The sequence below is a fragment of the Melozone crissalis genome, unplaced genomic scaffold (assembly GCF_028551555.1).
Source record: "Melozone crissalis strain CALT ecotype California unplaced genomic scaffold, PUWL_Pcris_2 ptg000027l_1, whole genome shotgun sequence".
Taxonomy (NCBI): Eukaryota; Metazoa; Chordata; class Aves; order Passeriformes; family Passerellidae; genus Melozone; species Melozone crissalis.
In genome coordinates, this window is record NW_026535805.1 from 24,863,529 (window position 1) to 24,878,315 (window position 14,787).

Below are 14,787 nucleotides of genomic sequence, written 5' to 3' on the forward strand. Positions count from 1 at the left end.
GGACAGCGGGTGGGGCGGGCCGGGGGATCGCGCTGTCCCCTCCCAGAGGGGGCTGTGAAGCGAGCGGGCCGTGGCAAAGGCTCTGCGGCAAAACATTTTCAAGGACAATCGTGTCCCATAGGGGCAGATTCGCCGCGATGCCCCAAATACGGTGTGTGAGAGAGGGAAATATCCAGAAACCGCTGAAGAGCCGAGGGTCAGCGTGCGGGCAGGCAGGAGGGCGAGGGCGGCTGCAGAGGCCGCCCCGGTTTCTGCATTTGCCTCTAAAGCGTTTCGTATCCCCAGAGACGGCGGCTGCCCAGCGCTGGGCTGGATTACGAGAATCTGGCGACGGGTTTTAAAAGCAGATTAGGGGGAAATGGAGAGAGCTGCGTGTTGTTGCAGAGGCGTTCGCCTCCCTCCGGCCGGCCCCGGCGGCTGCGCATCTTTTGCTCTCGCAGCAGCAGCACGGGAGGCAGCGGCTGCCCCGGGGCCCGGGGCGCTGCTGCACGCACAAGGTGACGCTGCTGCTGGTGGTGCTGGTGCTGGTGGTGCTGGTGGTGCTGGTGCTGCTGCATCACTTCTGACGCACTGCACGGACCCGCTGGGTTCCAATGGGCCCCGAGAGGCGCCGAGCTGCCCCACAGCCGTGCGGCGGGGGGCTGTCCCGGAGCCTCACCCGGGCCCCAGCACGCCTACTGCTGGGCCCAGGGCTGCGGGGCTTTGGTGTGTTTATGATCTATTTTATATTTGATTTAATTTTCACTCTGTGTCATCCCGTTCTCTGCGCCTCACGGCCCCGTCCCCCCCCCCCGCAGGCATCCCTCCCCGTTCGGGGCGGGGCCGGACGCCGCTGTTTGGATTTAAACGTAGCAGCGGGAGGGGGCGGGCTCGGCCGGCGCTTCCCGACTCCCGGCTCCCGGCTGCGGCTCCGGCTCCGCCATGGTGGTGCCGGCGCGGCGCGTGAAGACGGAGTATATGAAGCGCTTCAAGGAGCCCAAGTGGGAATCGTGCGGTGCCTGCTACCTGGAGCTGCTGCACTACCGCCTCAGCCGCCGGCTCCTGGAGCAGGCGCACCGGCCCTGGCTCTGGGACGGCTGGGAGCAGGACAGCGGCAGCGGCGGCGGCAGCACCGCCGGCTCCCCCTCGCCGCCGGGCGCCGGCAGCCCCGCGAAAGCAAAGGAGGAGGAGGAGGCGGCAGTGGGAGCGGGAGCGGCGGCGCCGAGCGAGGCGGGACGGGCCAGCCCCGGTAGGGAGCGCGGCGGCGGCGGGAGGGGGGGACACGTGTGCCCGGGGCGGCCCCAGCCCCCTCCCCGTGCTGCCCGGCCGTTCTCCGGGGGGCTCGGCACTGATGGCTCTGCCCGGGCCGCCCCGCCGCGGCTTGGGGCCGATCCGCGATCCCGGGGTGACCGTGCGGGGGCAGCCGGCCCGTCCTACCCGCCCCCAGGACACGGCCCGGGGGTGGCAGGGCCCAGCAGCCGCCTCCAGCCGGGTCCTGGCTGGGCCTGCGGAGAAGCCGCGGCTGCGGCGTCGGAGGTGTCGCTTTAAAGAGCCGAGTGGTGGCAACTCTCATCCTGAGTCACAGCCACTTATGTAAACTGTTGCCATGGGAGCCAAGCATCTCTGCAATTATATAAGCGGGTTCTCCGGCAAAAGCAGCGGCAGGTTGGACTGTGTGCCAGTGGCTGGCTGTTAATGCAATTGCTTTCCTGGACCTGCACACGCAATCTGTCTCTGCTGAACGCCTGGTTCTTAATGCCCCCTGAGGTTTGATCTTGGGTGTGCAGCTGAGTGGGGTCAACTAAGTAGCCTGAGCAGGTGCTGAGCTGGTAACAGTTTGTTCTCTTCCAGCGCAGAGTAATTCCCTTCTGTCTCACGGCCTAAGAAAGTGGTTAGGCAGATATTAACATGGTCAAGCCTCTCAAACTGGTATTTTTTTAAACCATAAGATACAGTTTCTTACCTTTAGTGAAAGAATACCGTATCTGGCAGCCATTGATTGGTGGTTTGAAATGCCTTTTGAATCAGCTGCCTCCCTGTGGTACAGCAGCAGGGAAAATCCTTGAGAACTGTTCAGTTAAGCCTCATGCTGCCTGGTTGTAGTTGTGGTGTGTGTTTCCCCCCCCCCCTTCTCTCCCTGGAGTTAAATGTGCTTGTCTGGAGTGGAGAAACAAACCTGATCCAATGCCCTTTGGGACCTGAGCTTTCCAGAATGATCTGTGTTCTGAGATTCAAGACTAAACTGCATTCATTGATCTTAAGAATTCCACATTATACAAAAGCTTTTGCTCCTGTTCCAAAGGCTTGGTGTTTCAGGGCATACTAGTGATGTGGGTCCTGCAGTCAGCTGGGTGGGCCTGTGGTACCCTGGTCTCACATGGGGGGCACACAGCTGCTGGGGTAATGCATTCCACCTCCCCCAAGCTGTTGTCCTCATTTCAGCTGGGATAATTTTGTGCCTGGTAGCTGGTACAGTGCTGTGTGTTGGATTCAGTATGAGAATAACACTGATAACACAGCTGATGTTTTTAGTAGTTGCTCAGCAGTGCTTACTCTAAATCAAGGATTTCTCAGTTTCCCACGCTCTGGCAGCCAGCAGGTGCACTAGAAGCTGTGAGGAAGCACAGCCAGGACAGCTGACCCAAATGGCCAAAGGGATACTCCATGGCCAGAACGTCCTGCCCAGTACATAAACTGGGTGGAGTTGCCCAGGAGCCACTGACTGTGCATCACTGGTTTCTCTTGGGTTTTATTCTTCCCTTTTCATTACTATTATTATATTTCACTTTATATCAATTACTGAGCTGTTCTTATCTCAACCCATGAGTTTTTCTCATTCTTTTTCCATCCCCCTGTAGAAAGAGGGTGTGTGGCTATGTGATACTTCATTGCTGGCTGAGGTTGAACCACAAGAGCTGTGCAGTGATGGAAGCACCCCAGCTCACCAGTATGAAACAGAGTATCAGTGGGCCTAGTTTTGCTTTCCTCAATCAGGCCTTGAGGAAGCTAGACTGGGAGCATGTGTGGAAGAACTCTACAGTATGTCAGTGGGAAGAACGAAGGAATTGCAAAAGATTAGGGAGTGGTTGCATGGGAAAAGGTGATGCTCTCTAAAGGCTAGGCTTTTAGTGAGAGGAGGTGGAAGCTGTTGAAGCTGCACTCAGAACCTGGCATTCCCAGCTTTTCTGATGTACTTTGAATACAAGCCTGGGGCAGTTGTAGGGACCTGAATTTATTTTCATTGCTGTTGAGCCTATGGGTAGAGCACATAAACATGCTACAATCTGATGGCACTGGCATTGCCAAGGCTAGAGACTGCTGGCCAGGGTGCTCCGCTCACTCATTAGCCTGCTCCCTGATTCCTTTCCTGACTCCTCCCTAGGGAAAGGTCCAGCTGGAGTTACTTGGTAGCCTGATTCTGGTTGGGATTTGGCAGGGAACAACAGCTAGCTAGCTGTGTCTGTGGTCAGTGATGGTGCAGTGACTCTCCAGTGCATCCAGTTGTGTCCCCAGTCCTGCAGCAGTGGCAAAGGGACTGTGGAGCTCCAGTGGCCTGCCAGGCTGCAGGGTTTTGGGCAACTGTGCTGCTGTAACTGATACACCTTTGCCATGGATGCTGTAGGGGAATGCCTAAGGTTTTGCCAGGTCCTTGCTATTTTATAGTGGGAGAAAAATCTGTACTTCACATTCACTTTTTTGCCAAATGGCTTAGAATAAACATTTCTTAACTTCTGTGAGTATTTAAGAGCTTTGCTAAGTCTCTAGCAGAAGGACTGAAAACAACTCTGGTGAGGCAGCTGGATTTCGTGGATATTTATTGTATCCTAATGCACATATAAGGAGGTGACCCATTTAGTATTGGACAATCATTAGGATACATTTTTATTCTGCTTAGTGGCTGGCTAATTAAGGCGTGTGGAAGAGATCACATAGAAACTACCACTCTGAAGCTTCTACTATTAAACTGCCTTTTTTTTTTTTCCTTTACTCTGAAAGAACTTAATTACACTGAAGTGCTGTGGGGGTAGCTGAGTGTGCTCATGTTGATGACATCTTTTGTCTTCTGAATCTGACAGCCACCCACATGCTGGAACATCCTAGCTGTTACCTGGCTACTGCTGCTTCCTGCTGTTTTGTGGGGAATCTGATTTCTGCCTGAGTGCTATTGACAGTGCTTGTTGCCAATACGGCAACAAGCTTGGTCAGCACTAATGTTGTTTAATATCTGAGGTAAACACAATTCATAATGGCATGTGCTGCCCTGGTTTCCCCTTTCCTCTCATTGAAATAAGCCTATGTGTGTTTGTAAAGGTTGTGAATGCTCCTGGTGTTTGAAGAGGAGGTGGATGTAGGCAGCCTGGCTTTAATGTTCAGTGGTGCTGGTCTGAAGCACTGCCAGTGTGAACCCCTGGGGCAGCACATGGCACAAAGGTGCTTTGTCCCTTTTGGACTGAAGCCATGGCTGAGTGATACCAAGGTGTGCTCAGAGGCAACTTTGGGTTAATTCCTTCTGACCCTCCACTTGTGGCAGCTGTTTGTGGGATTGTTCTGTGGAATATGCCCAGGCACAGATGTGCTTTAAACATAATCCCACAAAATCTTGACCTAAATGAACTGGTGTAGTTGTGGTGTAGACACATCCTCAAAGCTGTCAACAGAACCCAGTGGGCTGGTAAGTAGAAGACAAGCTCTTGGCAGCAGTGCTGCTGTCAGACCTGTTGCTTGTGAAATGACACTGATGCACACATGCATGATGAAGGCATCTTTCAATCCTCATTGCCATTTTGCCTTCAGCATTTTTGTGCAGTGGTCTTAAGTGACAGCAGTGACAAGCTGCCATTGAAGGAGTTGCCTCAAAAGTATTTGGAAAGCGACTGATGTGGATTAGTGGAACTAAACAGAAGATCCAGTTTCAAACTTGTTTCCTGATCTTGTCTGTCGTCATGTTGCAGGGGCATTTGCTGGCCCATGTATGTGGGAAGAAGCAGTTTGTGGTGGGGGAAGAAGGCAAGGGCATCAATTCAGGGGTTTACAGTACTGTTATTTAAAGTTGCTCCCAATTTTTTTCCTTTGGAAACAAGCTTTGCTATCAAGCCAATCCAGTAATTACTTTCCAAACTGCTGCAAATGAAGCTTGCATGAATCTAATCAGCTCTGAGCTGCTGTGTGGCTGCTAGCTCCATTATTGCCTCACACAAGAGCTGCCTTGAAGAAATTATGTTGCAATCTGTTTCATCTGTAGTAACTTACTTTCTCCCCAGCTGTAGTTCGTTGATACCCACAACAAACCCCCAGGGTTGTATGGCTCCGTCAAGAGGAGCAGGAGACCTGCCCCACTGGGGAGGTGTCGGTACAAAACAGGAGAATTGCAGTTCTGCCTGCAGCAGTGCAAGCACCAAGTGCCTCTCCTGGTGCTGAGGTATTGCTGTAAGGAGCCAGCATCTCAATGCAGAGATAACACTGCTGAGCCTGTGACCTGGCCCGTGGGCCTGATTAGAAGGCTGTTGATATCTGCAGAAAGTCATCAGGGCCTTTGCAATGGGGGTCCTGTGTGGCAGAGCTGTGTGAGACAGCGGCTCCCCTGGGCTCTTCCCGCCTGCGCCAGGAGCGGAGCTGTTACACAAGCGGGGGATGCAGCGGGGTTTAAGTGACCTCTTCTGGGCAGGAGCTTCCAGCTGCCGTGTTGGGTGGGCCTGCTCTGTCTGTTAAGCACTTAATCCCCTCCTGCTGTCCATCCAGTGTGCTCTGCTTAGCGTCCATGATGCAGTTTTAAACGTTTCTAGCTTTCCCCCTCTCCTGTCTAATCCCTGTCATGCCGCAAGCAGTTCTGAGTTTCCTGTGTCTGCTGGAGCTGATGCTCTGTATGGGAAGGAGATGGGTAGGAGTTGCTGGTGTCTGGACTTCCTCCTGAACAGCTGGGTCTAAGTCCTGCTTCAACTGCTGCTCTTTTGACTTCATGTGAAAAGTGATGCCTAAGATAATAGCCTGGATATAAACTGTAGTTTAAAATAAAAGGCTTAAATAATAACTGTTAGACATCTTGTTCCTTCACCAGCTGAGTTCAGTGTAAATGGCACTGTAGCAGAGCACTGCTCTAATAACAAGTGCTCATAAGTGCTACAGTGCACTCTGGCATATAGCATTGACTGTAAGGCTGTGCACAGGACTCTGCGTGCCATTTACCCATATGCTTTTATTGCTATTTTGGGACAAGCTGCCTCAATCATTTCTGGACCAGCTGGAGCTGTATCCTGGTGAGTAGCATCCCCAGGCATGGCTGTTGCCTTGTTTTTTTAAAGCTGAACTATCCATGTAATTGCAGTGCCCCCACTTTCCTGTATTTTTAAGTCTCTAAATGCCACTTCTGCTGTTTATGAAGTCAGTGTCGCTCCATCCCCTTTGCAGAGAAGGAAGATGACATTTTCCCTTGAATGGAGGATGAAACAGCTTTCTGAAAGGAAAAGCAGTCTTGTTGCAGAATTGACAGCAATATGTTCCCTTTCAGATTTTAATTTTCTCAAAATAGTGCTTCCTTCTGATAATGGACTTAGGCAGTCCCTCCTTTGGAGTGGCTGTGCAGGGAGATGCTCAGATAATATTTTGTAAGGGGATAACTTTGTGCTGCCTGTTTGCAGCCATGATGAATGAGCTGCCTTGTTTCAGAGTGAAGCTGTGTGTCCCAGAGCACAGGGAAAACAAGCATAACAAGTCTAATGCCACACTGAGCTCACTGCTGCTGTATTTTACCAGCCTTGTCCATAGTAACTGAAACTACACCCAGCCAATATTTAGGTATGTAAAATTCATCTACCCATTACTCTCAATGTGCCACTACTTTGGCCTTGACTAATTTATTTTTGGTTGTTTTGTGATGTCATTTAACTGAGCTCTCAACAAATACAGCTCTAAATACTTTAACATTGCTGGCCACTCTTTACCAAATACTCAGCAGCACTGCAGTATCGGCTGTGGATGAATGCTCACCTGGACATCTTGGAAGATGGTTATAGGCAAGGCTGAACAGGGCTCAGCACCAGGGCTCTGTGCTGCTTGGCAGCACAGAAACTCTGCTGGCCAGGCTAACAGCTAGCAAGGGAGCATAAGGCTTGCCTTAGGGGAATTCTGGGGCATGGAACAAGCCTTGGTATCTTTACCCTGCAAATGTGAAGTGAGTGCTAGAGTAAATGGATGCTTAATCAGTGTGCCAGGCAGGTAACTTCTATTTCATTAGAACTGGATGGATACAGAACTGACATTAAAGCAGCGTCAGATTGGGCATGCACCTGCTTGAAATCCCAGCAATTATCAGGAGTGGTTGCTATTATGTCATAGGATTGGCAAGCCCTCCTGCTTTAAATGATGAAAGCACTTGGGTAAAAACACACTACTTGTCTGTGGTCAACATGTCACTATGTGAGCAAGCCCTAAACCAGAAGAACTCCCTATGACAGTGAAGGAATTCCTTCTGTCCATACCAGTGTATGCTGGTGATGGCTGAATGTGCTGAGACTTGGAACAGAGGTGGTGTGGAGCTAGTCCCCACTAGTAGCAGAAATAAACCAGCAAGTTTGATGTGTTTATGTCAGCAGAGTTTAGTGATCACTGTGTGAGTCTAGCAGAAGATAGCATCTAATGATAAGACTTGAAAGGAATTGGTTACTAGTGGACTCCTATACTCTTAGGTGAATAAAAGGCCCATGTCTTGTAGGTGATCACACACTATGGGGCAAGAAGATTGGCTTTTATGGAACAGTTGTTCCTCTGTGATTTTATTAATTAATATTTTATATAATGCTGATTCAGTCTTCAGTGATGATCTAAAACTGCAGTGATTTAGTGATTTAACTGCCTTTAAATTCTTTGCACAAACCCTTCTTTCCATACCCAGGGCCTGGAGGATTATTGCTGACCCCTTGCTATGGAAGGCTTAAATGTGTGGGATAAAGGATCCTGGGGGAGTAATGCCTGCAGAGTGTGGCACTTTAAATGTACCATATAATTCACAGATCAGGTAGCAAAGGTGATGTCTACTACTTTGTGGGGTCTTGCTTCATACTCTCCTCTCCTTCCTAAGCAGAAAATCATAACAGAAATAGATGTGTAAACAGAGCTTGAAAATGAATCACTTTTTTCAGAGGAAGCTGATAATATGAAGGATTTAATATTGCACACAGTCTTCATCTCTGACTGGCTAGCAGCATCTATGTGGCATTCAGCAGTCCATCTGTTTGCTGAGAGATGCAAGGATGAAATAGTGAAGACAGAAGATCACTGGAAACCGTCTTTAAGTTCTTCCTGGGGCTGTTGGTTATCTGTAACCTCACCAGTGAAAGGCATTTTTAAGTATGGGAAAGCTGGATTGTAGTCACTAAAGAAAGAATGAAGACATTTAAGCAAGGTATATGTCTGTTGCTAAGGGAGCAATGACTTCTCGAATTTCTAAAAAAAGCTCAGCTTCAGTGATGTATTGAGAGGCTGTGCAAATCAGACATTAATATGTTGTCATTAGGAGCTTAAAGCATAACTTTGTTTTCTTCTCCAGAGAAAGAAAAAGAAAAAGAAGATCAAGAAAAGCAGGAGAAGGAAGAGCAAGAGAAAACTGTAGAACATACTTCTGTAAAGGAAGCAGACAAAACCAGCCGTACAGGACGACGTCCAAGTCGAAGTGCCTTGTCCAGTCGGAACGATCGAAAATCAGCCAAAAGTCCCCAAAGGACAGATGCACCAAAGGAGAATAAACATCCATTTGCTCTGTATGGGTGGGGAGAAAGACAGACAGATACTGGGAGCCAGAAAACTCACAACGTTTGTGCTTCTGCTTCAGTGAATGAAGTAAGTAAGAGCTTCTATTTCATGAAAAGGCAGCGACTCCTTAGTGCCTACAGATGTCTTAGTAGCTGGACAAAACTTCTCAGGGGTCCCTTTATTTGAATATATGGAGATTCCAGCAGTAGGTTCTAGCAATCTTGAGATGTCCAAATAAGAGCTCTTTACTGTTGGTTTGGAAGCTTCCCAGGTTTGACTAACACTTGCCACTCTAATTAAAACTGCCTGTCCTGTTTGTGGCTGTTACAGTGTTACCAGCAAAACTGACTGTTCTAAAAGTATTTCTGCATTCTGAACTTCATGAGAACAGGAGAAGAGCAGACAGTTAGCACCAGGCACCCCACAGCAGGCAGGCAAATAAACACATAAAGTCCTTGAGCTGTGAAAGAGAGACTTTTGCTGGGGCACTTCCTAGACTAGGAGCCTCACTGAGATGGTACAAGTGCTTTTCTGCTAAGATGTCTTGTCTAGCAGCCTGGTTTGGTGGCTTGCCAGTAGGAAATGTTGCTTGCAGCAGAATGGTCTATCAGATGGCTGATGGATTACAGGGCTGGTGTAAATATTACCAAAATAGCACAAATTAAATTCATGTGGCATGGCCAGCACCAGGATTCTGCTGTACTGGGGCTCTGTTTCCTAGCTTAGAAACAGCAAGGGAGTGTTTTAACTGATCCATTTCTTTCTTCTCTATAACTCTCCTAGGCTGGTAAAACACAAATCATTAATGAATCCCTGCCAGTGTCTTACCCATATCCAGATGGAGCTGGCCTTTGATGGGCTGTTTTGGAAGGGATTTGAAGCCTAAGCTTTTCCTTCCTGGACAGTTCAAACCTTTGGGCAAAAGGAAGAACTTGGGCCTTACAGCTTTAGAAAGAAGCTGCCTTTCCTGATAATGGACACTAATGCTAAATTGATAAACTTTGGTCAGTGCTCAAAATAGTTGACTGGTGCTTTATGTTGAAACCTAAAAGAGGCATAAGCCTGACATGAGCAGAATTATTTATATTTTATCTTAGACATCTAATATTTCTTACACTAGAAACAGCAATGGAACACCTCAGCTTGGGTCTTGAGCTTGGACTGAGCAGGCAGAACATTTCTGAAACACTCCCAATTATGCAGTGTTTTGTCACTGAGGATGTTTCTTTATGTAGGAACCAACTACTTATTGCCTGCTGAGGTTACTTTTTCTTGCATGTTTGAAAGGCGTTACTTACCCCTTATTGAGATGGGAGATGGATGCACACAAACATAGAAACTGGCTCTTCATATTAAATTTTGGGGGAAATATGATAATTTATTAATATAAAAATGTACGTAATTGTGTTCAGCACATTGTTCAAAATTAAGATCTTTAGTCTCTAAGGGATCCCTAGGGTTTGGTCTTACTAATATGGCTTAGGGATATTAGGCTTAAGGGATGCTTAGGCATATTGAGGACTGTTTTTAAATGATACAAACAGAGAATTGAAGTTTTTAGAATTTATCTGACTAAGACTATGAAACATTCAAGATTTTTACAATCATTTAATAGTTGGAAGTGTGAAAGATAATGCAGAACAGAATTTAAAGCACTTCTCAAGGAAAAAAAAGAAATCTATGTTCAGTTAATGGTACAAATTAGAGAAGAAAATATAACCTTGCTCACAATCCCTGTTCCTTCAGGACGGGGTCTGGGAGAAATAAAAAGTGATCCTTGTCATTCCTGAGGGCTTCCTAGGCTGTTCCCCTTCCATAATACTAACTCTGGTCTTTTAGATTCACGAGTCTGCCCTGCGAGCAAAGAACAGGAGGCAAGTGGAGAAAAGGAAGCTTTCTCAGAGGCGAGTGCGGTCAGCAGAGGCAGAAAACACCTGGCGAGCAAAGCCCTCCCCAGCAGACAACCCCTGGATGACAGAGTACATGAGATGCTACTCAGCAAGAGCTCTCTGAACCTGGATTCCCTTAGGCATCCTCAGAAGAAGTCACGCATATCAGGACACTGGTGCAAGGAACCAAACCACTTATGCAAGGTTTTTATAGGGAGTTTCCAGCTGTTAAAGTATTTGTTACAATGTTTTTATCTTGGCTACCTACCTCACAGTGGGGTGTATCCTTGGAGCCATAACATTTGAAGAGGCTTTTAGATATAACTACCCAAACTTTTAAACAGTTCCCCTTTTGGGAATTTTTCTAATGCTTCAGTCGGTTTGTTTTGAGGGTGGGAGGGGAAACCTTAACATACAGGGAGTCAAAGCAAAGTCACTTTTTTGATGATCATGGTTACAAATAATCTGTTTTCCCTTATTTAAAGTTCAAGGAGATGGTATTGGGGAAAGACTTCAAAGGAGTGATGGAGGTGCCTTTGTATTTATAAAACTATTTAACAGTTTTATGACAATAAGCATATGAAGACAGGCAGCAGGAAGCCAGTGTGTCTGGTAACTAGCACTAATAAATGTAGATGCTTTAGGCAGGCAAATACCAAGTATTGTCTGTACACAGAAACTTTAAAGACAACAACAAAAAACCCCAAACAAAACCAACCTTGTTTGATTAGTGAATCAGCTGATGCTAACTTTTATCACTGTTTCTAAGGTCATTAGAATAAACCACTCATTTTCAGGGCAAGAAACAGCTGCAGGATCATTTTGCTGTAGCTGTTTCTGTTGTACCAAATAACTAATGTAGACAATCATTATCTGATAGCTGCCACTCAATAAGCAGTTACTTGTTCTACAAATATAGAGCTATACCACTGTACTAACCTTGTGGTCACACTTAGTCTGTACTTAATCATGTAAATGCATTTATTGAAGGAGAGGGCTGGCTCCTTTCTGGTGAGGTCTATTTTTAACACTTCAGAGTATCTATTATGCTCAGTGAGGGTCAGAGTGCAATATGCATTCTTCTTGGAGGTATTGTACAGGTATATTGTAAAAGGGTTTAAACTTGAAAATTGTACTGATAAAACTTGTAGATGATGTCCTGAGAAACTTGCTGCCTCTCAAAACTGGTGCAGAACCCCTCACTTATGGGGGGATGGGGAAGGGGGTAAGGGCTAGGGAAAGGAGGGGTGTATCCTTTAGTAAACAAGAACATATAATGAAGTTTGAACATTTTTGTTTTGTAGGTCCTACTTCTACATAGTAAGACAGTAATTGTGATTTCCTCGGTGGTATTGTTTCCCTCAGGTGGCTGTAAATTATCTTTTTTTCAGTTTGCTAACTACACTTTAGGCAGATGATTGCTGTAGTTGTGAGCTTTGAAGTTTTGTTCAGATGTGTTGTGTGTTAGTTACTTATGTTGGTTATCTCAGTTTAATTGTTTTGAAGCTTGTGTTTTACAGGCTGGACACATTCCCACAGAAAGCATACTTGCACTTCTAGAGCAGAAACCTGCACTAGTTTTAGCTTCATTCCACAATCTCAGTGATTAAGGAGGACTCTGGAATTACTATTGCAACAGAGCATGCTTAGTGAAAAGTCTGATTGTGTTCTTGAAGAAAGCAATTGTGCAAAGGGTCCAAGCACTGCTGCCTCCTAGTGTCTTACATCACTAAAGGTTTCATTACTCACAATTTTGATTTTGTTAAATTAAATCCTAGAATCCATGAAACTATAAACTGTTTTTTGTTTAACCTGCCTTTTAAGCACAAAGCTATAAAAATACAGACCACTCTTGTTGAAGGCTACCTATTTAAGATCTTACAGCTTTTAAGTCTGGGAAAGCACAGCATGATTAAGAATGTTTTATAGGCAGCAAAATTCCTGTAGGGGATTTTGACTGCTAAGTAAACCATGGGCTAGAATTTCCTGAAACTTTAGAACAGTGCCCAAAACTGGGGAAAACTACTCCAGAGAATGCCTTTATTCCATATGAGATTCTTTTCATTTCCTTTCATGCTGTGTTTTCCTCTTTAAATAACTGCTGTAAATATGCTTAGCTTGTTTCTGATGCTGTTGCAGTTCCAGAAGCCACCCAAGCTTTACACAACAGTGTCAAAGCACCAACTCAGTAGTGTTTAACAGCCTTATTCAATAAAAACTTGCCTGTTCCTGTTGCCCACACACTTTGTAGGCTTTATGTAACCACAGCAGATGGATTGTGCCCTCAGTGCATTTTGTCACATTCAACAGTTTCCTTGACTGTGTAGGGCAGGACTCATCTTGCCATGCTTTTGAAGATAGCTTCTACAGTTCTCTCCTCCCACAGGGAATGGAAGAGCCAGGATGACTCTGTGCCTGCCTTAAGTACTTGTGTTTGGATAAGATGTATCTCCCATTAGGTGTTGGTGTTTTCAATAATTATAGGAGGCCTAAGTGTCTTCTGCCTTGGATACTGGGAACTAAGAGCATCTCCAAAAGGCCTGTTCAGGTCTTCAAATCAGAATTTTCAACAGCATCAGGGCTGCTGTGTACTGAGGAAATCGTCTAGTCCTAAAATCCTTGTCTGGTCAAGAACTGTTCTCCACAAAGATGACTTAGTAAAAGACAGCAGATAAGGTCTTGTGAGTTGTTGTTGTGCTTTTTCAAATGGTCTGTAGCCAAAACTATCCTGGGTGCTATGTTAGTACTATCTGGGTTTAAGTAACACAATACCTGAAGTGAGGGGTAAATCATTCTGCAAATCAGGTAGCCTTCCTGCATTTGGGTATTAATTGACTATAAAGCTACTATTTTGCTTAGACTATATGAAATAGTGTAGTTCTGATCACTGCGAGCTCTGTGTGAAGTACTTGGTCTGGAAAACTGCTGGTGCTTTGATGTTAACAAATGAAAAGCCAATTGCATTGTAAAGCAGGACTTTCCAGATGTGAAAGCTTTAAGTGTATTCCATAGATTCCTACAGGAGGTGGCCATTTGCTTCAAATTGGATTCACTGGAAGGTAGAAAACGTAGTGAATGTCTCCCTATCAATTAAGGAATTTCTAAACATTGTCTTGCATGGACTCTTGAATTTAGCAAAGTGGTGAACACTTCTCACTCCTGTTTTAGAAACAAAACTTTTTGGTAAGAACACAGTAAATACTCAATTGTCCAAAGTTTTCATTAAAATAACTGTTTATTCCTTTGTTTCTGGAAGTACTTAGCTAAGTGAAGCAAGAGTTTTACAATGTGTAATGCTGCAGTTTAACTATAGTGTTGTGAAGATAGTGTTTACAGTGTAAAATGTTACCATGAAAACTGCATAAGAATGTCCTGTAAAATACAGTAGCATGCCTGTTCAGTCACTGCTGTCACATCTTTGCAACTATGAAATACAGACTTTTTCACAGGAAGCTGAGATAGTAGTCAAGGTGATAGCTAAACTTAGAGAGCCAACCTTAACAAAACTGAGGAACAGTTTCTGGTATGAATTTTATCCAGGTAGCACATGCAAATTTAAATTGAATTTTTAACACATAGGGAAGTGTATCTGTTCTCATTTTTTATGGTATAATGTAGTGCCACTGAACTATAAAGGCCTCTCTGATTTTTTGTTTTTACTGTGATAGGGACTAAATGCTAGCAATCTGAGGGCCTAATGTATGGTAACCTGGATGTTCCAGTTTCTTTTCCAGCTCAGTTAGTGCACTCAGCAGCAAAGCCATAAATGGAGCCTGACTCAACACCTTGACAAGTAACCCCATGAAATTAGGGGTACAAATGACTGGGAAGCTGCCTCAGCTATTGTTAGCACTGAATTCACTTTAAAAACAATAGGGAAATACCATCTAAGCTTGAAGCAATATGTGTTTTTTAAAGTTTTTAAACAGTATTTGTTTTTAATGCTTCTGTATTGTCTATTTTAATAATGTAGTCTCAACTTGTACATGTGAATAAAATCAGTGACACAAAATGACTGGACTGCTTATACTGTGCTTTTTGAGATATCTTTTTTTTTTTTTCCCTTACATGGTACTTTAGTCCCTGCATGCAAACTGTGGCTTCTGCTTGTCCCAGATATTCTCTCCTGGAATGTGACAGGCTTCTGTAATGAATAAGGTTGGCTATGAAGTTA

At 45.6% G+C, this 14,787-nt stretch overlaps 1 protein-coding gene across 2 annotated transcripts; it reads left to right on the forward strand.

The window, feature by feature from the left end:
• Window positions 1-880: 880 nt before the first annotated feature.
• Window positions 881-14,628, forward strand: CCSAP (centriole, cilia and spindle associated protein). Of its 2 annotated transcripts, none has more exons than XM_054279012.1 (3): window positions 881-1,228; window positions 8,522-8,811; window positions 10,564-14,628. In XM_054279012.1, exons 1-3 carry the CDS (start codon window positions 922-924, stop codon window positions 10,735-10,737), a joined length of 771 nt encoding a protein of 256 aa, XP_054134987.1. In that variant the 5' UTR covers window positions 881-921; the 3' UTR covers window positions 10,738-14,628. The 2 variants fall into 2 exon arrangements, with proteins under 2 accessions (XP_054134987.1, XP_054134988.1); XM_054279013.1 differs by having other exon boundaries at window positions 8,528-8,811.
• The last annotated feature ends 159 nt before the right edge of the window (window positions 14,629-14,787 follow it).